The sequence below is a fragment of the Ornithorhynchus anatinus genome, chromosome 1 (genome assembly GCF_004115215.2).
Source record: "Ornithorhynchus anatinus isolate Pmale09 chromosome 1, mOrnAna1.pri.v4, whole genome shotgun sequence".
NCBI lineage: Eukaryota > Metazoa > Chordata > Mammalia > Monotremata > Ornithorhynchidae > Ornithorhynchus > Ornithorhynchus anatinus.
Genome location: NC_041728.1, coordinates 24,252,665 through 24,271,076, shown reverse-complemented (window position 1 = coordinate 24,271,076; position 18,412 = coordinate 24,252,665). Strand labels below are relative to the sequence as shown.

At 47.6% G+C, this 18,412-nt stretch overlaps 1 protein-coding gene across 2 annotated transcripts in view; it reads right to left on the bottom strand.

The window, feature by feature from the left end:
* Nucleotides 1-951: 951 nt before the first annotated feature.
* HMGCR (3-hydroxy-3-methylglutaryl-CoA reductase) overlaps nucleotides 952-18,412 on the bottom strand; it is a 30,067-nt gene continuing 12,606 nt past the window's right edge. Inside the window, exons 5-20 of one of the 2 annotated variants that reach the window (XM_029061851.2) lie at nucleotides 18,154-18,238; nucleotides 16,045-16,150; nucleotides 12,698-12,804; nucleotides 12,473-12,589; nucleotides 10,917-11,077; nucleotides 10,493-10,740; nucleotides 10,205-10,386; nucleotides 9,267-9,461; nucleotides 8,774-8,932; nucleotides 8,481-8,638; nucleotides 7,814-7,919; nucleotides 6,278-6,448; nucleotides 5,794-5,934; nucleotides 5,546-5,704; nucleotides 2,837-2,991; nucleotides 952-2,749 (exon numbers count right to left, since the gene is read on the bottom strand). In XM_029061851.2, coding sequence (XP_028917684.1) covers nucleotides 2,695-2,749; nucleotides 2,837-2,991; nucleotides 5,546-5,704; nucleotides 5,794-5,934; nucleotides 6,278-6,448; nucleotides 7,814-7,919; nucleotides 8,481-8,638; nucleotides 8,774-8,932; nucleotides 9,267-9,461; nucleotides 10,205-10,386; nucleotides 10,493-10,740; nucleotides 10,917-11,077; nucleotides 12,473-12,589; nucleotides 12,698-12,804; nucleotides 16,045-16,150; nucleotides 18,154-18,238 — 2,305 coding nt within the window. In that variant the 3' untranslated portion in view covers nucleotides 952-2,694. The remainder of the gene's footprint in view (nucleotides 2,750-2,836; nucleotides 2,992-5,545; nucleotides 5,705-5,793; nucleotides 5,935-6,277; nucleotides 6,449-7,813; nucleotides 7,920-8,480; nucleotides 8,639-8,773; nucleotides 8,933-9,266; nucleotides 9,462-10,204; nucleotides 10,387-10,492; nucleotides 10,741-10,916; nucleotides 11,078-12,472; nucleotides 12,590-12,697; nucleotides 12,805-16,044; nucleotides 16,151-18,153; nucleotides 18,239-18,412) is intronic. The other variant, XM_029061852.2, reaches the window with a different exon arrangement.

The window sequence follows — 18,412 nt, the reverse complement described above, 5'->3', positions numbered from 1 at the left end:
AGAACCCATGACCTCTGACTCCCAAGCCTGGGCTCTTTCCACTGAGATGCCCTCTACTCATCCCACTCTTAGGCTTCATGGCGAAGCCCTGACCCAAACCTCTTACTTGGAGGAAGAAACTCAGGCTCCTTGCTGCCAAAAGGGTCAGAGGCAGAATGGCTTCAGGAACAGGTTCAGTGGCGCAAGACTCAAATATCAGTAGTCGTCTTGACTACATGCTAAAAAGGGATGGGGGGAGCCCTCTTAGAGGTGATTGGAGCTGGTTGGGACCTAAACAGCATCGCTCAGTGAGAAGAGCACCGACTTGGGAGTCAGAGGTCAGGGGTTCTAGTCCCGGCTCCACCACCTGTCAGCTGTGTGACTTTGGGCAAGTCACTTAACTTCTTTGTGACTCGGTTCCCTCGTCTGTAAAATGGGGATTAAGACCGTGAGCCCCACGTGGGACAACCTGATTACCTTGTATCTCCCCTAGTGCTGAGAACAATGCTTGGCACGTAGTAAGCGCTTAAGAAATTCCATCATTATAATTATTACTATTAGTGGGGTATTAGCATCTTCTAGTCTCTGTGCCTCATTTTAGCAGCCCAGTCGACACTTGCTCAGCTAAACAGCTTCAACTCACAGAGACCAGCCAACATACTCCCAGGCGGAAGAAAGATGGATAACTGGAATAATGGTCGGGGTCTCACAATGGGTAAAGAGCATCCTAATGAGTCTGAGTGAAAAGGTATGTCCAAGAAAATCAATCCTCTCTTCCTCAATTAAAATGGAAGTACCTTCAAGGGGCACTAAGCGCCACAGAGCTAACATACTATGACTATTTTTCTTTACTGAGTTTTCATCTTGTGTTCAATCAATGAATGGTATTTCTTGAGCGCTTACTATGTGCAGAGCACTCTGAGCACTTGGGAAAGTACAGTTATAACAGAGTTGGTTGAAACATTCCCTGTCCATGTTTAAGCTACAGTTTAATATTTGATCAAAAAAGGTCACTACTAGCAGCACTTTCATTGTTTACTGAAACAGAAAAGGGATTCTGTACCAAAATGTACACAACTTAGTATATGTACAAAATGTTAATTTAGGACGACGTTGGTTACATTCACCAATATGAATACTGTGCAAACCTTTCACTTCCTTTCCAGAAAAAAAAAAAAGCCAACAAAAAAATGATAAAGTCACTGGCTAAACGCACAGGAAGCAGTTCAACTTTTACATACAACAAGAAAGGTCATTTCTCACAACAGCATTGCAGAAGACAACATTTGGGCCTTTCCATGCTACCTCGGCCGAAACGGAATGTAGCTTGAGGTCATTCTCCTACGGTACACGTCAGCTTTATCGGACCAACGCTTAAGCGCCAGGCCGGATGCGGTACAAAAATCAGGTTTTCCATCCCCCTTTCATATAAAAACTTGCACTTTGAAAAAACACAGCATCTCTCTCACCCGCTGCCTGGCGAGATGCTCCTAGGGCCCGTTGGAAGCTCGAAGCGCTTGTCCACGCTCTTTCGGACCTCCCGGCCAAAGCAAGGATCGGCCCCTTCCCCTCTGGCGCCTGCCCCTACAGGGCCGTCATAGGAAAAGGGGCTTTCTTCTCGGGCCCAAGCTATGCTTTTTCTCAGTGACGCTTCATTGTGTGAGCCGTAACCGGCGTTCTTTCCACATGGACAGATTCGACACAACTATACAAGGAGGGGGAAAAAAAACTGCCTTCCCTTCACACCCTCCCCACCCCGCTAAATAAATTATAATCATTTGTTGAAGGAAGACAAGCTTGTGGGGTTGCGGGCTGAGTTCCGGAGAGGCCGCACCCCTACGACTGCCAGTTAGGCCCTGGTCCGTCCACAGCTGAACTTTTAGTAAGGAGGGCAGCGCTGACGCAAGGGGGAAACAGCTGTTTGGGCTTGTTGACCTTGACTATAGAGTCACAGTTTTAAAATGCCCCGTCTCCTCCACCCTGCCCTACACCCCATCTGTGTTTGGTAAGGCTTGGAATAGGTGGACGCGTAGCAGCCAGAAAAGATACAAAAAGTTAAGCTCAGAAAGCGAACCTGCAGGGCGCGTTTACAGAGTTGTTCATAGCACCTGCACGGCCCTTACGAGGTCGGCTGGAATGAACGGAGCCTTTCCTTACAGAAAGGATGCAGCTCCCGCTTCGTAGAGGACCACACCGCCGCTAGGAGGAGGACGGCAGCAATTAACAATACACTAGTTCCCCAACATGGCTTAGACCCCAAGCTTAACTGCTTGAATGTAAGGCCGGTTAAGGAGTTTCCATAGCTACGGCCTAAATCAGACTACCGTTTAGGCTCAGAACTCCCATTTCCTAATAGCACCAATCATCCCCATCAAATTTACATCTCTGATTTCCCCCCCCCCGACTCAAAGTTCTTCTCCCCGAGAATTCTAGGTTTACTAGCTGTGGTTTTTGGACATGTAACACCAGGCTGAGAACCTGCGAACAAGCACAAGAATGAGGACTTCCAAACTCAAAGCCCTTTTCCGAGCGGACCCCTTCCCCGCGGAGGAGTGATCCAGGATCGTTGAGGAGAGCCGAGTTGACCCTCTGACGACATCTTCCCTTCCTCTCCACAAGACATTGCATTGAAGTGTTTTTATTCAGGCGTTTCGCTATTAGTCCATCAGCACCCGTTCCCTTGGGAACTCTCCAGGAGAGAAGCATCCGAGGAACTCAAGCTGCCTTCTTAGTGCAGGGTCCTTGGAGATCTTGTAGGTTGATTTTTGACCTAAGACAGAGAAGGGCGGGGCCCAGAGTGAGCGGGGCTGGTGGGGCAGGACCAACGGAAGCGCGTCCCTCGGGCTGAACGTCTTACCTGTTGTGGATCATGTGGCTTTTGACTAGGTGGCCGGCGGCCAGGGCTGCCATGAGTGACAACTCCCCGGCCAGGACGGTCCCGCACACGATTTTGGCGAGCTGGCGGGCGTTTTCCCCGGGATTGTCTCTGCAAGCTCCTTGAACACCGAGCATCTGTGGGCAAGGCACGGGTGACACGGGTAAGTCACGTCTTGGGACGTGGTGATCTTTGGTTAAACTAGGGGCTAGGGGTGGGATGCCTCTCAGTGCTTCAAAGGGGACACACCCAACAGCAAAGGCTTCGCGGATGGGGGATAGGGTGGGGAAGTGACGGGTTGGGCAGGGAAGGCCTGTTGGAAGGGATGTGATTTTAGAAGGGCTGGGAAGCGGGGGGAAGGATGGTGATCTGGAGACATGAAGCGGGAGCGGGTTTCAGGCCAGAGGGAGGCTGTGGGCAAAGGGTTGGCGGTGAGATAACTGAGATTGAGGTACAATGGGTAGGGTAGGAGAGGAAGAGTGACTGATTACCCTTAAAGCCAAGGGTGAGCAGTTCGTTCGCTGAGGAGACGGATGGGCAACCACTCAAGGTTTCTGAGGAGTGGGGGAGATGTGGACTGAATGACCTGGGCAACAGAGGGAAATATGGACTGGAGTGGGGAGAGTCAGGAACAGGTAGGTCAGCGAGGAGGCTGATGCGAAAGTCAAGGTGGGTTAGAATAAGCGCCTGGATCCGCAAGGTAGCCGTCTGGAGGGAAAAGAAGGGGCGGATTCCAGGTACCGCCAAGGGAGAACTGACAGGATTTCGCGACAGACCGGGTATGTGGGTTGAATGAGAGAGATGAGTCGAGGATAATGCCAAGGTTACAGGCTTGTGAGACAGAAAGGATAGTGGTGTTGTCTACAGGGATGGAAAAAAATCAATCAATGAGCATTTACTGCATGCAGAGCACTGTACTAAGTGCTTAGGAGAGTTGGTAGACACATTCCCTGCCCACAAGGACCTTACAGTCTAGAGAGGGGAATCCAGATGTTAAAATACATTACCGATATCTACGTAAGTGCTATGGGGCTGAAGGTGGGGTGAATATAAAGTGCTTAAAGATTACAGATCCAAGTGTGTAGGCTATGCAGATGGGAGTGGGAGTAGCAGAAATTAGGGCTTAGTTGGGGAAGGCCTCCTGGGCGAAATGTGACCCTGACAAGGCTTAGAAGGTGGGGAGCGGTGGTGTGGCATCAACGGAGGGGGAGGGAGTTCCAGTCCAGAGGGAGGATGTGGGTAAGGGGTTGGTGGCGAGACAGATGAGATGGAAGTGCAGTAAGTTGGCATTAAAGGAGCAGAGTGTGCAGACTGGCTGGTAGTAGGAAATCAGCAAGGTAAGGTAGGAGGGAGTGAGCTGATTGACTGCTTTAAAGCGGATTGGTAAAGAGTCTGATGCAAAGGTGGATGGGCAACCACTGGAGGTTCTGGAGGAGTGGAGAAACGGACTAAACCTTTTTATCTTTTTTTTTTTTTTTTTTAAATGATCCAGGCAGCACAGGAAGGACTAGAGGTGGGAGAGACTGCAGAGAATAGGTGGGAACTGGAGTGGTAGATATGGGAATCGCCTGCCTAGAGGTGCTAGTTGAAGCTGTGGAAGCAAATGAATTCTCCAAGGGAGGATGGGGAGATAGAGACGCAGAACTGAGCCTTGAGAGAGGCAGAGGAAGAACAGGTAAAAAACTAAAAAGGAACAGCTAGAGAAATAAGAGGAGGAGGAAGAAGTCTTAAGTCAGTGAAACCCAGGTTAGCTTGGCTGGTTCACTGTGGAAGGCAGCTGAGAGGTTGAGGATGATTAGGATGGGGTAGAGGCTACTGGTGATCTTGGAAAGGGCAGTTTCTGTGGAGTGGAGATGGCTGAAGCCAGCTTGCAGGAAGTCAAAGAGAGAAGTGGAGGCAGCTGTTTGGACAACTCACTCGAGCAGTTTGGAAAAGAATGATGGGGGAGATGGGGTGATAATTGGAAGGTACAGTGGAGTGAAGGGGGCGGTTGTTGAGGATAGGGGATACGTGGGCTTGTTGAAAGCAGTGGGGCAGGAACACTGGTAAGTAAGCTGTCCAAGACAAACGGGGAGGCAGAAGGGGAGAGAGCACATGTTTCAGTAAATCGTAAAGGGATGGAGTTGGAGGTGCAGGTGGAGAGGGCAGATTTTAAGAGGTGGTGTGAGAACTCAAGGTACTCCTGGGAAGGTTGGGAGAGCCAGAGAGGGGGAAGGAGGAGCATGGGACTGGTGGAGGTGCAGGGGAGAAACACTACTGATAATAAAAATCATAATTGGAATATTTAAGTGTATTAAACACTAGGGTGGACAGAGCAGATTGGGTTGGACACAATCCCTGTCCCACGTGGAGCTCACAGTCTCAATCCTCATTTCCCAGATGAGGTAACTGAGGCCCAGAGAAGTGAAGTGACTTGCCCAAGGTCACACGGCAGACATGTGGCAGAGCAGGGATTAGAACCCATGATCTCCTGCCTCCCAGGCCTGTGCTCCATCCACTACACCACGCTGCTTCTGAACTCTTACATAGTATTACAGCATGGGGACGTGAAGGAGTCAGCTTTGGTAACATCTGAACTTGGGCGGGCGGAAGCCGAGGACAGGAAAATAAGAGTGGAGCCGGGGAACGGTAGGAGGAGCAGAGCAGCTGGGAGGTGGAGGGGGTGAATGGGGTGAAGGGGGAGCTTCTTACCTGTAAACAGGCCTGCTGGGGTGGCAAGCTGGTCCCTCCCCCGACCGTCCCTATTTCTATGGAGGGCATCGTGCAGCTGATGTACAGGTCTTCGTTGGTGGGCCCGGCCGCCTCCATGAGGGTGATGCAGTTGGAACTGCCCACGTTCTGTGCCGCGTCCTTCGGTGGGTGGGAAAGAGAACAGAGCCCGTTTGTCCGAGTCGGGGACGGGGCCTCCGCGAGGGGAACGACCCGGTGGGACCACCTACCTGTCCACAAGCGATGTAGATGGCGGTCACGATGTTGGCGGCGTGGGCGTTGTATCCGCCTATACTGCCGGCCATGGCCGAGCCCACCAAATTCTTGCTTACGTTCACCTCGACCAGAGCTTCTGTAGTAGTCTTCAACACCTGGGGGAGAGGATCGACATTTTGTCACTGTTAGCCAAGGTTTCATCTGCTATTGTGGGGGGGGGAACTGCCCCCCTCCCCTAAAGTGACCTTTTTTTTCCCCTCCCAATGTTCCACAGGGGGACCAGATCTGAGACCCCATCCACAATGAATCCGCTCTCTTGAAAAAGTGCCTCGCAAGCCACCAGTCAAAGGTATGAGTTCCAAAAATCAATAGGATTTAAAGGAGTATGTAGGAAACTTTGTCTTTGCACAACTGAAATTAAAAGGGAAAAAAATCTCTCCCCCTTTTAAAATCCCTTACGTATCTACGCTCCCCACCTCCCCCAGTCCCCCGGCGTACTTCTCTGACCACTTTGGCAGGAATGACCGCTTCGCAGACCACAGACTTCCCTCGGCCCTCGATCCAGTTTATAGCAGCTGGCTTTTTATCTGTACAGTAGTTGCCACTGATGGCTAGAATTTGCATTTCAGGGAATAAGTCGTGCAGTTTGGAAAGCGCTTTCTCTGTACCCTAGAATTAAAAATCAGGACATATAACAAATCGTTCATCTCAGTCAATTATCTCCCCTATTCTAAAGGAATCATCCCTCTTGGTGGTGGCATTACCGACAGGATGCTTGTCAGATGCCACCTGGATGAGGAATGATTCCCTTGTGACAGGAGAGAGGATTATGAATACATATATACACACACATACCTACAGATGGACTCTTTCTTTCACATTACAGTTACCCAGCACCATACCCTGTGGGCACTCAAAATGTATACTGACAGACTACCCTATTAGCTAATCTGTAACCATTCTCATCTCACTCAGCAACCTTTTTTCCTTATAAGCGTGTTTTGGGCAGGGAACGTGTCTGCTGATTCTGTTGTGCTGTACTCTACCAACCGCTGAACATGGTGCTCCGCACATATGTGAGCCCCACGTGGGGCAATCTGGTCACCCTGTATCTCCCCCAGTGCTTAGAACAGTACTCAGCACATAGTAAGCGCTTAACAGATACCATAATTATTATTATTATAGTAAGCACTCAAATGCCATCGACTGCTTGATTGGCAGAGGTGTTTTAAGCAGGGAAAGCACAACTAACAATGTACATGGTGGTTACTTTCGAAATGTTTCAGCAAGATGATCGACACAGCAAAAGTCTCGCAGGAGAGAACTGGTCTCTCTCTCGGGCATCATCAGGGCAACTTTTAGTGCATCACATAATTCCATAGGATACTAAAGTGAGCCCTTAAATAAATTCTAGTGTAGTTTTAGAAGGTGGGGATAGCTGGCCACCCTGCCCCTTTTGCTGTCCTCCAACTAAACCACCAACTGGGCCTCTTCACTAACATTACAGCGATAATTAACCGTTACGGTACTTGTTAAGCACTTACTACATGCCAAGCACTATAGATACAAGTTAATGGGGATGGACACCATCCGTGTCCCACATGGGACTCACAGTTTAAGAAGGAGGGAGTAGGATTTAATCTGCATTTTACAGTGGAGCTAACTGAGGCACAGAAGCTAAGTGACTTGCCCAAGATCACACAGCAGGTAAGTGGCAAGAGCCGGGATTGGAACCCCGGTCCTCCAACTCACAGGCAGTTGCTCTTTCCCCTAGACCCCGCTGCTTCTCAACGTATCTTTCAACAGTTCTCGCCGAAGAATGAGGAGGAACGAGGGTGAGCAAATCACACAGCAGGCCAGTTGGGTTTCTGGTAGAGTGTGGTTACCTAGGTGCGTGGCTTCCTGCATTAGCTCCCCATAGCTTCTCCAAAAAGGAGAGATAAGAAACTACAAACAGGAAGGTTGAGGTTTCCCCGTTAAAAGGGGCCAATTTGTGAAGGGTCTTCCTTCCACAACTAATCAGCAAGGGCTTACCTTGGAGATCATGTTCATCCCCATGGCATCTCCTGTCTTGGATTGGAAGCGAATGTAAAGGTTGCGACCGGCCAAGCTGATGTGGACTTTCTTCAGGCGAGCAAATCTGGGTAGGAAAGAGAATCAATCAGTGGTACTTAATGAGGGCCTACTGTGGGCAGAGCGCTGCCCTGAGTGCTTGGGAGAGTACAGTACATCAGGGTTGGTAGACACATTCCCTGCGCACAAGGACCTTCCAGCCTCAATGGGGAGAAAGAACACTTCTCTCCCTCTCCCCCTGCAGGGGTCCCAGAGCAGCTTTTTTCTACTGAATGACTATGCTGTAGTACAGGAGTCACATAAAAAGGGTCAAGCGGGCCCATCAAAAGGCACAAATCAGCTTCCTGTTGGAGTCTGACATACTCTACCCTGTTTCCTGGGAAGTTGTGCTTTCCAGGTGGGAAAAGTCATAACCCACAGAGAGAAGAATTTTCCTAGCTAGCCCTTCCACTAGAACCGTTCCCAGGTCTGTAACACCCAGATCTTTCTGGGACTATCATGAGAATCCAAACGAATCCTGCCGATCAATGGTATTTGCTTCTTTCTGAGCACGGGGGGGGGGGGGGGGGGGGGGGGCTATCAGCTGTAAAGAGGAGCCGCCGCTCAGGGCCCACTCCTATCCACCCACCTGCTCGTGCTGTCGAATTCCTCCTTCATGATTCGGAATCCTTCGGCGCCCTCCAGCCACGCCTTTACCTCCGCGGCCTCGCAGGCGCTGGGCAGTCTCACGACGGGGCCTCGGGTCATTCCGTCCGCCAGCACCCGGCTCTTGGCTCCCCCGCCCAGCTAGGTCCCAACACAGGGGAAACGGAGTTAGGTCCCAGGGGAAGACGGGGGATGTGCTTCCATTCCCTGCTCTTCCCTGGCTGGAATCCAAATCCACTCCAGATGCCACCCCCGTCGCCTCCGCAGGTTACTTACACCGATGGCTCTGCATCCTCTGTTGGTGCTGGCCACGAGGCAGCCTTCTGTCGTTGCCATGGGCACCTGAAATTCTTTGCCATCCAGAGAGAGGGGTCCCGCCACTCCGACGGGGATGGGCATATAGCCAATGACGTTTTCACAACAAGCTCCCATTACCTAAGGTCAGATGCAAAGTTAGATATGAATACATTCAAGTCATCGGAGAAAGAGACACTAACAGCAGCGGCCTGTGTGTGATTTCATCATCGATGGTATTCGGTGATTGCTTATTGTTTGCAGAGCCTGAATCGTGTTGAGCAAGAGAAGAGGATCGACTGTGGCAGTATCCACAATATGAGCACCCACAGCAGCCCGGAAGAACTTCAGGAAGAATTAAAACCATATCGGAAGAGCGGGAAGACGAAACGGGAACATTTCAAGAGCGCAGTCAATGGGACGGTAAGATTAAAATGCAGAGCTGGCATGTTTGGCAGACGGCTTGTTAACTTACCAAGGAGTAGTTATAGTCCCTGTACGGCAGGTACTGGAGCGACGCGGGCTCCGGGAGCTTTGTGGACAACATCTGTCGGCGAATGGACACGCCCCGCTCGTGGGTTTCCATCAGGGTTTCCAGTTTGTAAGCCGGGATGTGCTTGGCGTTGACCAGCCGGATTATCTCCGCGTCGCTGAGGAATTTTGCTCCTTTCTACGGAGGAAGAAATAAAGTAAGAGGGGATTACTGGCCTGTCCACTGTGCTAAAAAGCCTTTTTTATATTTTCTCGGCCTATTTAAGCGAGAAATAACTTGGAGAGCTTAACAGATGAAATATCAATAATAATGTTAAGTGCTCACTATGTGTTGAGCACCGTTCTAAGCACTGTGGTAGATATAGGGTAGTCAGATTGTCCCACGTGAGGCTCACAGTCTTAATCCCCATTTTACAGATGAGGTAACTGAGGCACAGAGAAGTTAAGTGACTTGCCCACAGTCACACAGCTGACAAGTGGCAGAACCGGAATTAGAGCCCACGACCTCTGACTCCCAAGCCCGTGCTCTTTCCACTGAGCCATGCTGCTTCTCTGAAGAAGGGGGCGGTCCCGGATGGTGACGCATCCAATTTATGGATGGACGGTGGAGACCGGGGAACATATATCTTTAGGAAGAGGTAGGGAGCCTGAGGAGAGGGAATGTCACCGCATATACACACACAGGATAAGAACAGTCTCTGGAACAGTGGCTCGCAGACAAGGCGACATTCCTCCCAAAGAGGCCAGGTTCAGGTGGCCGTTGATCCTGACGCTCGTACAAAGGTCAAGGAGAGAAAGGGGCACCCGGCTGCTAAACACCAACTTAAGCATTGTGTTCCCTCTTGTTATTTTTGGCTTCAAATTATGGACTTATTCTTATTGTGACGTGAGTAAGAATCCCCATGCAACCTTTAGCCTTACCTCCGAGTTACTGAGTATCTCTAAGCATTCTTCATTTGGACGGGGTTGACTGGGTAACTCGATTTCAGGTTTGTTTTTCTCTGGGAGGGTTGGAGACGTTTCCGGAAGGGAAGAGTTACCCACCACAAACGTGGCTCGGCCTGAGGGTTCGGTTTCTGCCGGAAATGGCTTTATAACTTCAACTAGTTGGAGAGATTTTAAGAAAGAAAAAAGGCTTTAGATGACAAGAACCCACCTTTGACCTGCTGTCTAAAGCACCTTCAGAAAGGTGAGAAAAGTCAAGATCACCTCTACCTTCCTTGGTTATGAAAGTTGACTCTTCCACAGTGCTGATTTTTTGGTGATTTCGGACCAGTCTCGATTCACGTCTGCAGCAGTTTTCTGAAACCCTTTTGTGGGTCACCATGGGAGACGTCATGGGGTTCTTTAATGACAGGGTGGATTCCGTCTCCGTCTGTTCGAAGAAGATGTACTTGACGGCCAGGAGCAGGGCTAAACCCAGGGTGATCACCTGTTCAATATCCATGCTGACCATTCTAAATGGAATTAAGAAGGTGATTTAAAGGCTATTCATTCACAGTGTAAAATACAAGTCTGGTATGATAATTGGCCCGCTAAAAAGAAGAAATCTACTTCAACAAAATAAAAGAAAAATAAAAAAAGAGAAAGTATTTGAAGACGACCGATCAGAGGAAGCAAATGTTTAACTTACTTGGACAGATAAAACTGCCAGAGAGACATATTGGGCTCGATTCTTTTTGAAAGATTTTCATCCAATCCTAAAGAAACTTTAGAATTTTCTACAGTATTGTTTTGAGAAGAAGGGTCTGCTATCCAACGACTGTGGGCATGAACAAGAACCAGACCTAAGGACTAAAGAAAAAAAAGCACAGAAATAAAATCAATCTGAATAACTAATCAGGTAAAATAATGGCATTTAAAACAATCTGAACAGTACTGTGATAAGCACAAGCTCACAGTGCTGCATGTAGTAAGCACTTAATACTTCTCCTTCCTCCCAAGTGGAATTCAAATTCCTTCTGTGAGAGTGATGGGATTTGTCTTGGAGAGTCTGGGCCCCTTGGGCCTTAGGGTGTGGTCCTAGCTACGAGGTTGGGCTTGGGGACCCTCGAGACCCACAAAGGCTGGTACTCTCTAGACTTAGTTGCCCCAGTCTCATCTTCAGAAAAAAGGCTGTTGAGTTTTTGTCTGATGTGCATGCCCTGGTAAGTTTCTTCCACCTAAATGAGGGGTCTTCAGTCTCTCCTCCAACCCCTCAATTCCTCTTTGCTCCCCTTTCTCCTGTCCCAACACCTATTCAGAGCAAACATTTTAGGCAATGAGACTTCTTCACTAATACTCATTTACAGCCTTCTTAATCATTAATAATTGTGGTATTTAGGCGCTTAGTATGTGCCAGGCACTGTACCAAACTCTGGGGTGGATACAATCAAGTTGGGTTGGACAAAATCCCTGTCCCCCATGGAGCTCATAGTTTTAATCCCCATTTTACAGATGAACTAACTGAGGCACAGAGCAGTTAAGAGACTTGCTCAAAGTCTCAGCAGACAAGTCATAGAGCTGGGATTAGAACCCAGTTCCTTCTGACTCCCAGGCCCCTGCTCTATCCACCAGACCACACTGCTTCTCTACTGAGGAATAAGAGGCCTTCTTGGGCCTCTTATTCTGATGTGTTGTCTGTGAGGTAAAAGTGGAGAAGATAGTGGTGGAGGTACCCAGTTCCATCTCAGGCTGCCAGATGGCTTTGTAATAGTCCAAGGCAGCAAGGAAGTATTTGACTCTTTCAAAAATGCAACAGCCTTATAAAAGGGTGCAAAAACCGTAGTTTCTAACACACCCAAACTGTGTGTTATATCACAGGCAAACTAGTGCACCCGTAGCACCAAAAACTGACCCAGCTTTTGTAGCCAGTTGGCCCCTCTCCTCCCCAGTTACTTGGGAGCAATTGCCCAAACCTTCCTCTTCGTGCTGTCCCGGCTCAGTACCGAACAGGGAAGACCAACACCAGTGATGTGAATATACCATCATAAAAGGGAGAATGATTTCTAGGCCAACACGATGGGTCAAAGAAATAAGGCCGGCGAATATGGGAAAGAGCGAGGAGGGAGGGGAGGAGACGGGCATTAGAAGGGTAAGGAAATGAGGTCGAGGGTGAAAGATTACAGGAAGGGGAGGGGGAAAGAGCAACAGAGAAGCAATGGAAAAGTTGAGGGATGTCAAGAGGTCATTTGGTCCAAACAAACTTACCATTATCATTTTGACCCGCTGGGTAACAGGATTTGGCTTATTTTCTTCTTCTTCTAAAACACGGGCAAAATGACTGAGCTGCCATATGGGTCGGCCCTCCCGACTCTCCCGAGAGAGCTACAGAAAGACCACAGGTTATGTTAGATGGAAAGAGCTCTACTAACTGGACTAACAAGAAAACGACGATGTGAGAAACACGGCCGGAACCACCGACACAACCCTTACCTCTAGAACCAAGGACACACAAGCAGGAAAGAAAGTCATGAAGACAAAGTAGTTGGCGAGGACGGACATGCAGCCAAAGCAGCACATTATTTCCAGTTGTCGGACGCCTAGTGAGGAGGAAAAAGATGTTTCCAGTTAGCAAGACAACATACTTCCCCTTACACAAACAAAACAATTTTAAGTGATTTACTATATAATCTGAAGTTTTTTCTTGTTCACAAGCACTCATACAGAGTTCTTGTACCATGCAATAGATTTCTCTCTTCTCAGGCAAATTTAAGATGATTCTAACATCTGGATCACCCTCTCCGGATCGCACCTGAAGGGTTTCCAGTACTCTATTGGCTACGGGAGGGAGAGTCAAGCAGAGACATACCCTTTCCATTCCTTGCTTGGGCAATGGCTAGTGAGTGGAAGGCAATCTGCTATAAGTCAAAACTCACCTGTGCTGGGCAGCAGCAGTATGGGAGAGAGTCAAAGGCGGAGACTTAAGTTTACTGCACGGAAGAAGGCAATAGTAAACCACTTCTGTGTTTTTAACCAAGAAAGCTCTATGGATACACTACCAGAATGACTGCATATAGAGGTGGGGTGTTCTGGGAGAGATGTGTCCATGGAGTCGCTATGGGTCAGAGATGACCTGACAGCATAAGACAACTCCCTGGGTAAAGGTGGAACGGGGCAAACTGCAGCGCCAAACTTTGGAGAAAAATACAGAAACATATCTCTGGAAGCCACTGTCCTCATGTCCTCATGACCCAACAGATCCTCCATCTTTTCAGATCCTCCATCTTTTCTAGCTCAGAGTGCCGAAGTCTAAGTTTTTGTTGAGCCTATTTGACCGGTACCTATGTTCTCAGAGACGGGCAGCTTCCCCACGGATCAGGGGAAACACCTCCCACATTCCCTGGGAGGCTCCAGGGAAGGTTGACCCCAGCCGTGGGATGGGGGGCTCCAGCTGCAGGTGTACAAACCAAAAATGAAACCCTGACTAGGGGCAGAGTGGTTCACGGTAGCCAAGGGACACGGCCGCTTCCCTGAGCAGTGTCCGGAGCCAGCGGTCGTGCAAGAGGTCTGACTGCCTGAATCTGATAAAAGCTGAGCAGGTAATTACGGACACTTAGCAAGCCCTGTACTACGCACTGGAGTAGGGAGTAAGCTATCAGATGGTTAATTCAGACGCTCCAACACAGAGGCAAATTTGAATTTCAATGCGCCATCTGCAGCTTCCTTAATAGCTCTTGAATTTTGGCAGGTTATCATGATTTGATCAAGAAGAGTTTGGAAAGTAATGTTATGTACTTATGTACTCATCGGGCAGCTAAAGTCAATACCAAAAGTACAATCCGTCTGATCGTTTCACAGGTTTGTTATTTGGCAGTTCAAAATCCAAACAATACCCTGAAAGATTTCAAATGCCCGTACGGGTGATGCCACCACTCAAAACGTAAGTATTTGTTTGTGTTACGTGACACGTAATTCAAGCCTTTAAAGAACAAAAATTCTGCTTACAAGGCAGGTGTCTTTCATAAAAGCCAGATATGGAATGAAACAGAGTTTTGCCGCGGCGATTTAGGAGTGATTTCAAAAGTGCTCTTTTCTCGAATACTTCCTCCCTGCCGACATTTTGCATATAAGATGAGGTCAGCAGATTTCTTCAAACAACACTGCTGTGCTCACAGTTCCGACGACTGTACACCTTCCCACTTCTCTCCAAACCCACAAGTCCTTCTCGCTCTTTGAAATACAATTAAATAGCCCTTCACCACCTCAGGGTTAACTATTATAAAAAAGATCAAATGGCTCATCTCATGATCCCGATCCTTTGTTTCAAACATCACTGTTTTAAAGAGAGGTGCCGATGCCATTTCCTCCTTCCGGTCGTAAAATCCTCCTGCTTCCTCCCGGGGGAGAACATCTTTGGATTCAACCCCTTCCTTTTAATGCAATCTCTGGAGATTACCTCCCACCCGGATCACTGTGACTTAACTGGTTTCTCTTCCTCCAAATTGTTTCTCCTCCAACCAGTCCAGAAAATAATGATGTCCCTTTCCCACTCCTAAGAATTCCAACTGAAAAATCCTCTACTGCTTTCCCAGCACTTCTTGCATCCTATTAGGAAGGTCCACCTTCAGTTTCCTCCCAGAATCTCTCTCCTTTTCCCAAACTCTCATGTACTCTAGTCCAGCTCCTGTAGCCCCTTTCACTCCTTCTCCCAACTCCGATCCCAAATCACCTCCCACTTTACAATTGATAGAAAGAAATGAAGGTCCCAGCCATCCCTTGATTACCTTCCAGCACCTGGAGTCACATCCACACAAACATATATTTCTAGCCTACCTCAGGACTTATGTATATAGTATATACAGTGACCTTGTTTTTATCATTCCTTTTATAACCATTTTCATGTCTGCCTCCCCTGTTAGAGTGTAAAGTCCTTGTGGACAGAGAACAGGACTCATTCTTCTACTTTCCCAAGTGCTCAATATAGTGCCCTGCAGCCGGTAGACACTCAAATGCTTTTACTAGTAACTATGCTGACCACTTTCACACATGGTGTATTTATAAAGAAATGTCAATAAAAGTGGGGAAAAAAAAGGATGCTTGGTCTCCTATTACATAAACTTCTAGGATGCAGAAAAGTGCCTTCTGCAGTGCCCTGTGATGAAAGCTCACAAAGAGTGGATGGCAGCAGCCCGACAACAAGGAGTTACTTGCTCACCCCAAGATTTAATCCCAGTCATAAACAGAAGGAAAAAAAAGATCCACTCTTGCATGGAAGACCCAGACAGATCAGCTTCTCAGAAGTAAAAATCTTAGGGGCAGACTGCAAAATCTTCACCCAGCTGTAACCCTAAAAACTTCCGTGGGGCAGGCTACAAAAGAGTTTTGACTGATTTCTAAAGCTTAAATAATTTTATAACAACTTTGGTCATTTCTGACATACACAACAAATGGAACCTATGTCAGGCATAGGAAAGCATTTTTCATTAAGTTCAAATCAGAAGTTCAAATCTCTGGCCTTCCACCTAACAGCCCTCTCTTCTGGGCTGATTAGATTTCCAAATTACTAAATCTACAGAATGACTGCATCGATCGTACTTGTAACCCTGGCCCTGAGTAACTTCAACAAACATGGTTTCGATGAGCCTCCCTAGGTAGAACATGACAGAATCAAGTTACAGAACATCCCAGGAGGTTAAAACTTGAAATGGCAAACAACTTCGTACACACACTCTACAAATTCCAACTCCCTCCTTAGCCAAGTCAAATGACTGGAAGCACTGGGCCACCACACCCAACGAACTGTGATCCCTCAAGGTAAGCAAGGAAAACCTGACACTAACCTGACATAGTTCCAACCCCAATAACCAGGCATTCAACAACAGCATCAAGGGTGAACGTAGGGCCTAGAATGGCCATTCCTCGGGCAATGTTTTCTCTCACTTCATCCTAAAATTAAAAAAAAAATCAGTCCTCATCAAGAAAGCAAAAAGAGTGAACTCTTCATCACCTAGTACACAATTCATGCACCATCTAGCCCTCGCTGCTTCCAGAAGACGTTGCTGTTTTGCCAGGGCTCTATCTTACTTTCCCTCTGTTCTTCAACCATGCTTGCTCCTCTCCCCATCCTACCCTCTAAAGAAAAATGCAGCACTTAAAATCTCCAGAGCTTCTCTTGCTGTTTTTAGAATCCACTCTGTGATACCGATCAACTGCAAGTGCTGGGGGGTGGATCTAGTTTGACTGCTTGGACAATTCACGACACTTCTTTCAAGTGCTTCTGCTGACACTGCTTCTCTCTAGGGTTTTGCTGTTTGGGATCTTGCCCCGCGATCTGATGTTGCGATTAGCCCCTAAGTAACACTGATGGGATGGTCCAATGAGTTAGACGTACTATCTGTGAGACTCCCAACCCGCACTAGTTCTTTGGCATCTAAATTGGTCCAGAGATTACATTTAGGCACACCGCTGCCCCATTATGGCAGGCGCCCAAAGGATGTGCTTCCTTGTCTACTGTGGCATCATTGGTCATTGTCCTGCCCGGGTGACAACAGTTAGCTTTATGTTGTCCATATATAGATCGGAAGAGATTTTTCCAGGAGCGTATGAAGAGGATTCTGATACCTACACCCAAGTCTCTGGTTGCACCTGCCAGCCTCACACCTGCATAGAATCAATTGAACAGGATTGGGTCCACTCGAAATCCCCGCTCAACCTCACTGGCGGATGGTGAATGGATCAGACGGGGCACCTCCAGCTTCGAGGCAGGCGGCCATGAAGCAGCCTCAGAAACTTTTCAGGGTGTCCAAATATGTTAAAATAACTTCCAGAAGGCAAATCTACTAATGGGATCAAATGCCTATGAAAATCGTAAAGAGATCTTGGAGCTACTCCCTGCACTTCTCTGGTGTCCAAAACCCTCAGAGATCAGGTCTGCTCTACCGTGCTGTGATCTGAAGCCACGCTGTGATTCCGGGAGCATTCCTACCAAGATATTCCTTAGTAGCTGATCAACAGGAGTAGTCTGACTAGGAGTTTGCCAACAAAGGCGAACAAGAAGATGCCTCTGTAATTGCTACAATCTGATCTTTTGCCTTCTTGAAAACTTACTGGGAGAAATCTGTGGTATCGCCTTGGTATTTCAGATGCTGAAAAAGAACTTGTGTTCGTATTGATACTGAGTGTCCCCTCTGTGCTTGTAGAGTGAGGCGGGCATACCATCAGGCCTAGGTGCTTTGCCATTTTTCATGGTTCTAACTGATACGATGGTTGGGACAAGTAAGAAAAACACCATCGGAAAAAAAAACGGGAGGGAGGGGCGTGCAGGAAACAGAAACAGTTCATCGTTTTTGCTGTCCTCTGAGAGTCTAGGCTGAGTCTGAATCCAAAGAAAGCTTCTAGCCCTTTTTGATTCTAAGCCCACCCCACATGTTTCACATCCCACACTTTGGTGAGAACCAGTCAATGAACCTGATGCGCACACTTCCACTACTCATTCGACCCCACTAATCACTTGTTAATCTTTCCTTGTAAAGCATATAGAAGAAAGATTCCAAATCTTGCAGTAATAGTATTTATTATGCACTTACTATATAGAGAGCACTGTACTAAGCACAGGAAAAGAATACACAGGTAGGAATGACCCCTGGCCCTCAAAGGGCTCAATAATTCCATCCTTAGGTAGTCTTACCTTACAAGTCCTTTGGCTTTTGATAATCTACTTCAATTCTGACTTGTTTTCTATTTTACCCAAGTCGGGAAATTTGAGGCTAACCTATGACTTACTTTACTAGTAAAGGGCCTGATTACCACTTCTGTTGATTTAATTAAGTGCTTACTACAGTGCTCTTTAAATAGGTGCTCAACAAATACCATCAATTCCAACAAATTTTGTTCACATATTTACCAAGAGAGAAGCTGAGCAAGGTAAGAACCCAATAAACAACTCATACCTGTGAGTTTGAACTGAGGGCAAACTTAGCTAATGCACTAGCTCTGGATAGGTCGATCAGGAGCAGAAAAAAAGGTAGGGCTTCACTGAAAAACAAGATAATCACAGCCATATTGTAATAATGCAATTAAAGTCATGCCTAATAAAACAGTATATGAGATTAGCCAGTTTCACATGTTACGTTTTCTAAATCTAAACATTCGAATCATTTGGATAAAGTCTGATCTCAAGTTGGCATCCATAACACAAGACAAAAATAC